This window comes from Notamacropus eugenii, chromosome X (assembly GCF_028372415.1).
Source record: "Notamacropus eugenii isolate mMacEug1 chromosome X, mMacEug1.pri_v2, whole genome shotgun sequence".
Taxonomy (NCBI): Eukaryota; Metazoa; Chordata; class Mammalia; order Diprotodontia; family Macropodidae; genus Notamacropus; species Notamacropus eugenii.
This window is the reverse complement of record NC_092879.1, coordinates 69909711-69915710: the sequence shown is the minus strand read 5'-3', so window position 1 is coordinate 69915710 and position 6000 is coordinate 69909711. Positions and strand designations below refer to the sequence as shown.

Below are 6000 nucleotides of genomic sequence, written 5' to 3'. Positions count from 1 at the left end.
CCTTTCTTTCCCCTCCTTCAAGGGGATGAGGAGTCAGTTCAAGTCCTTTAGAAGAACCACAGACTTCCTGACAAACCCCTGAATCTCTCTCCCTGTCAACAACCCAACTGCCTACATTCCCAGGGCAAAACAGCATCCTGGCATGGATGTTTGAGGAGATGCTGGATTCCGCTCATACCCAGAGCGGCAGCATACAGGGAACAGGGAGAGGAGTGAGCCATTCAGCAGCTTTCAAAGCAACTGGGCGAGGCAATAGGATTTTCTCAAAGGGGGAAAAGTTATTTCCTCTGCAAACTCGAGGCTTCGGGAGCAAGGTGGCATGCCCCTTTAAGGCCACTTAGCTCCTCGGCCTGGCAGCATGGAGCCGGGCAGAGAGAGGGGCAGGTTCAAGGCACTTCAGCGCCTCCCTCACCGAAGGCACCATATGTTCTCTAGTTCACATCAACAGCTTTATGGCCCCAGCCCCTTGCTCCAGAAAGGAAAAGCGAAGCGAGGAGTCCCAGGCGGAGCCCGGGCTTTCACACTGCTATCACTCCCTTGGAGTTTGAGGGGCCTGGCTGTGGGTCTCTGGAGCTTCTCCCAGGCTGGGGAAGTGTCCAGCCACCACTATTCTAACCATCTTCCAGGAATGAGAAAGGGGGGGGGGGGGAAGGTAGGCGGAGAGGAGGACAGGGAGTGAGCAGTTAGCAGCAATGTTTCCATGGGATGAAACTGGAGAAAGAGGGGGCAGGGGCAGGGGTAGGGGCGGGGGCGGGGGCAGACCAGGGCGGGGCGGGGCACACTAAGCACAGAATTCTTCCCTCAGTCAGAGCCAAGCCAACCTCTCGGAGTTCTGACTACCGCCCCCTTCTCCTTATTGGTCACTTATTCTTATTGTCAGGCTTTCCTTCAACACAAACACTTCCTGAAGAGTGGGTTCGCATCTCGCGTCGAACATAGCACGGATTACAAAGTGCCTCTTTTACTCAAGTTGCTCCCTAACCCTGTCTTCTACCGTCAGCTGGGGGCGGGGGCGGGGAGAGGCAGGTGTAAAGAACATGGGACGGCCACACGATTGCCTCCAAAGAAAACCCTTGGGGAGTTTGAAACCCTAGTAGGGACAAACCCAGGGAAAGGAGAGCGAGGAGGCATCCGAGCTGCCAGTGTGGCAGCAGCTCTGGCACTGGTCAAGGGTAGTTGCTCTGGTCCAGGCAGGGAAAGCGAGAGACACGCACAAGATATTTCTCTAAACCGCGGCCAGCGAAAAGATAGTGCTCTGCTGCAGAAACTCGCCTACAAGAAGGAGGGGGGGGAGGAGGAGGAGGTGGATGAGGACTGGGTTAGTTTTGAAAAAGCACTCGGACCTCCTAGCAGTGCACTACAGCCATAGCGAGCAGGATCAGTGCCCCCTACTGGCGAGGCAGCTCGCTTCAGGGCCACGATAGGGTGCCCGTTTGGGTTAAAGGTACTGTGCCAACTGTACTGGAGAAACGGAGGAAACTGACATGCTCAGTATGTAACAGTGAGGCTCACGAATTTCCTGGACCGTGCTAGGGGGCTCCTGTGAAATGGTCTCCAGACCCAGACCCACACACACACACACACACACACACACACACACACACACACACACACACCCTGGAGCGTCTCAGAAGCCACTTCTACACAACCACCCCCTGCCGCCTCCCCCTTTCCCCTCACTACAACCTCCTGGGAAACAAAGGGGCTTTTTATTAAACAGATTGTTCAGAAGGGCAAGGGGGGGGGAGAGGGGGGAATCGAAAAAAACTAAGACAAAAAAAAGTGCCTGCCTCTTAGGAGCCCTGAGTCTTGAGCCCTTCGAATAGGAAAAGCGGTAGGTACCGTCACTCTTAGCTTTACTGCCCAAGCAACATCTCTAAGGATACTGGGGAGCAGTCCCGGGCCTGGCACTTTGCCAGGACTACGGCTTCTCCCCGGGACCGTGTATCGACACCTAAATGTTGAGCTCATTGATCTTCCAAGGTCCCTTCCAGTTCTAAACCCCGGCGATCCATGCCAGCCTCATTCCCTGGTTCAGCCTTCCTTGTGAGTGCCAAGCTGTGGGTGGAGATAGAAGGGAAGGTGCGGGGTGGATGTATTGCTCCCCATGGCCCCGATTTTATAAAATAAGTCAGGGGCCCGGGATGCAACACCAGAGGGCAGCAGGAATCTTCCCAGTTACAATGGAGATCGCGAAACGAGTCAACCAGGGACTTGTTTACACAGGGGCTGTCTCACCCCAGCTCCTAATCACAGGGTGAGAAAGCTGGAGCCGGGCATAGGCTCTCACTCCTAGTCTGGAGGAGATTTCCCAGAGAGCTTCATCTGCACTCACTGGGGTCCACTCGGTTCTACCTCCCCTTCAAGGGCTCGGAGCCAAAAACTGTGGCCCCCTCCCCCCTGAAACTCTTCCAGAATAAATCGAGCTCCGGGAGACTTTGGCTACGTCTTTTGTTCAAATATTGCTGTGTTCCGTACGCTTTGCTCTCGCTTCTAAACACTATCCACTAACCTGCTTGCGCTGACCGAAAATAGCCGGGGGTTGTTCGTTCGTTCGTTTTTTTTTTTTTTTAAGATAAAACAGTGCCAAGGATTCGCTTCTTTCTGATTCACCTGATCCCCTTGAAGGACCCATTCCCGGCCTGACCGTATACCCGCAGAAGTCTCCCTCCACTCCCAACGGCTTTTCATATGGTCCCCCTCGGTCTGAGCGAAGTTTCCATCTCAACCCCCCAATAATTCAGCGAAAAGCAGTCGTCGGCAGCCTTCTGTTTACACAGGGAAATCACGACTTCAAGGGCTAAGTTTATTGGTAGTCTAATCCTATTAGTGTCTGTTCAGTCAGCATTTAATCTAGGATAAAAATCGGGCAGTATCTATTGCTATCCCAGGCTATTTTCAGCTATACTGCACCGGAGAACAATGTACGAGCCCAACAGCAGCCAAAGTAGCTTTGGGGGAGCTCCCCGTACTCCGAACCCCACCGCCAGATTGGCAAAGATCAAACTGGGGTCACTTGAGCCTTTGGTGGGGTTCTCTGGTGAGCCAGCTCGCGGAGGGAGAGCTCTGCCCGGGACTGCCTTTCCGAGAAAGAGGAGGGGAGGGGGGCGTGGAGGGCAGAGTACTAGCCATACATAGGGGCCAGGAGACACTTGCTGATTTGAACTGTACAGTGAGGCGGGGGGCTGAGCAGGTTTCACCCTCTATCCCTCAGTGCGGCACCTGCCCTCCCCAACAGGCACAGAACTGAATCCAGACTCCAGTTGACTTGATCTGCTTTCTCGAGAAAGTCCTCGCTCTGCCCCACTTACGCTGCTGGAATCACCTGAATTTAACCACCATTTTCGACAGTTAACATAATGGGGAAGAAATTTTCCGGAGGGAGAAGAGGCTGGGCAGCAGGTTTAAGTGTCTGCTGGACTTAACTACCTCGATACCCCCATACCCAAGAGCAAATACTAGCGGAGAGGGTTGCAGGTGAACCCACTAAAGACATCCTAGGTAGGATACTTTTGCAGTCAGGCTCTGATCAAACTTTAGAGCCTTCCCCCCCTCCCCCCGCCCCTTCCCCAACTGGTGATCAGTGATTCAAAAACATAATAAATGAGGGGGGAAAGGGAGCCTTGGTAAAAGTCGCTACTAGGAATTATTTCAATAGCCAGTACTTTTCTGATGCTTATTCATTCTGAATGCTCTCAAGGTCCTTACCGTAATGTGGGGCTCCATCCGCGGTGTTTCTATCAGCTGAGAAACCAGCAGCATCTTGAACTGGTGATCCACCAGCTTTTAGTTCCACTTTGCTTTGTATGTGACAAAACCCCAGCTGCAAACCCCGATAAAGGGACTGGCTGATTGCGTGCCCCCACCCCCTTCCCCCTTTTCTCCTCTTAGGTTCCAGACAAGTTCATTCTGGCGTTGCAGTTTGCTAATGATTCACTGTCTGTCTCAATCTGTTCACTACATTTCCATCAGCCCACAGCCTCCCGCTCAGAAGGTGGAGTTTCTGGGGTTTAAGTTACTGATAGGCATTTCTCACTGCTGTGTCACTCAAAGAGGAGGAGACACAGTACACACCACACCCCCCACACCCCCCCACGCACAAGCACACGAACAAACTGAGAAGCTGCTCCAGCCTTAAAGGAGAAGTCTCTCTCTCTCTCTCTCTCTCTCTCTCTCTCTCTCTCTCTCTCTCTCTCTCTCTCTCTCTCTCCTCTCTCTCTCTCTCTCTCTCTCTCTCTCTCTCTCTCTCTCTCTCTCCCTCCCTCCCTCTCTCTCTCTCTCTCCGCCTCTCTCTCCCTCCCTTTCTCCCTCTCTCCCTCACTCCCTCCTCTCTCCCCCTCCCTCTCCCCCCCACCTCTCCCCTTCTTTCTCCCTCTCTCTCTCCCTCCCTCTTCCCACCCTCCTTTTAACTCCCTTTTCACTCTTGTAAGAATCAGATGTCCCCTGGGAAGCTAGAAATTGTCCATTTAGGGAGGGAGTGGTTGGGTCACAGTAGCAAAGAGTAAAAGCCTAGAAAGTGGGGAGGGAGAGCAGAGGGAGGGAGGGAGGGAGGGAGAGGGAGAGGGAGAGAGAGAGAGAGAGAGAGAGAGAGAGAGAGAGAGACCTACCTCTACTGGCCAATTCTAGCTAATGGTGTCTTTACTGTGGTTATTGCATTTCCTAAGTGAACCTAAACTAGAGCATTCTCACTTCTGTGGATAGAAAGTGCATGAAGAAGGAATCTAACTCTTGTAATATACACCTTACAGGGAATCCTCTCATTTGGCTCTTGTCACTCCTTAAATGGGGTCATGCATACTTTCTCTTTTTCAGGGGGACCGGCTTCTAGTTAGGAAAAGGGGAGAAATTCCTTTAGTTAAAAATTCACCTTCAAAGAGGGAAATCCGGGTTACTAGGCTGGGAGCCGCGTAGCTGGCCTCCTGACTTTCTGACTTTTCAGCCTCTATCTATAAATCTGCCAGAAGGCCAAGTTGACTTTCCTGGAGCTGTGTAAAGAAAGCTTGAGAGCTGGCTGAGGGAGAGTTTTGAAAGAACATCTGCCCAAGGACAGGGGTTGAAGCAACATTGAAGCCTTCCCATTAAAACACATAGATATCCCAGGGAGGCAAGTCCTGCAAAACTCGGTGAGGACACTTCATTTTTTTCCCCCAATTATGAGATCCTCTAGCCTTTGCAGAGGTCACTAGTTAAGTGCAGGTGTGATCTCCCCTTTCTGGATCTCATTGTTCTCCTATGTAAAATGAGGGAATCAGACTTGAGCATCCCATTCTAGCACGGACATTCTGCTATCCTAAATCCCTCCCCTCCCCTGGCTTCGAGTTCCTCCACTTTACGATACTTGGAGAGAGAGAGAGAGAGAGAGAGAGAGAGAGAGAGAATGTGTGTGTTTTAAATAATCTAGCTGTACGGTCTCTTCTAGACCTGACATTATATTAATTCACTTCTCATCTTTGGGTCGGTGTCCTCCTTTATAAGATTAGACTAGATGACCCTAAGTTCTTCTATAGCACTGACATTCTATGATTCTTAGGTAAAAACTGGCCTTGAGCTAGAGTCTTTTACAGTATGACCAAGGGTTTGCTTGGAAATGTCAACTGAAAACAGGATGAAATGCTCTGATACCCACCCACCCTTACATTGGTTAAATACCTGGAAGGTGAAGCTAGCTTGGGGAGGGGGGAGGGTTAAGGACGGAAATCTCAGGATCACTTCTGCTTTGAACAAGATGGCTAAACCTTTCACTGACCAAGACACAAGAGAAAGAATCATGCCTTTATTCCTGTTATAAGATTTTCTCTGAATTGTGGATTTCTTGTGAATTTTTTCTTCATTTGCTTTTACCTGGCATTCATTTTACCCAGGAACATAATTTTTCCTTTAAACTTTTAAAATAGGAAACAATTATCCTAGGTACCCAAGAGTTATTGGTGTTACAATTCTGGCATCTTCCTTAGTACCAATACAAAATACACAGCAATTGATAAGACTATGCTAGCTTAG

At 50.7% G+C, this 6000-nt stretch overlaps 1 protein-coding gene across 3 annotated transcripts in view; it reads right to left on the bottom strand.

The window, feature by feature from the left end:
- MAMLD1 (mastermind like domain containing 1) overlaps window positions 1-4058 on the bottom strand; it is a 123984-nt gene extending 119926 nt beyond the window's left edge. For 2 of the 3 annotated variants that reach the window (XM_072626351.1, XM_072626352.1), the window contains exon 1: window positions 3709-4027. In XM_072626351.1, the coding sequence (XP_072482452.1) occupies window positions 3709-3762 (54 nt within the window). In that variant the 5' untranslated portion in view covers window positions 3763-4027. Of the gene's footprint in view, window positions 1-3708 lie in introns of all 3 variants that reach the window. The other variant, XM_072626354.1, reaches the window with a different exon arrangement.
- Window positions 4059-6000: the final 1942 nt, after the last annotated feature.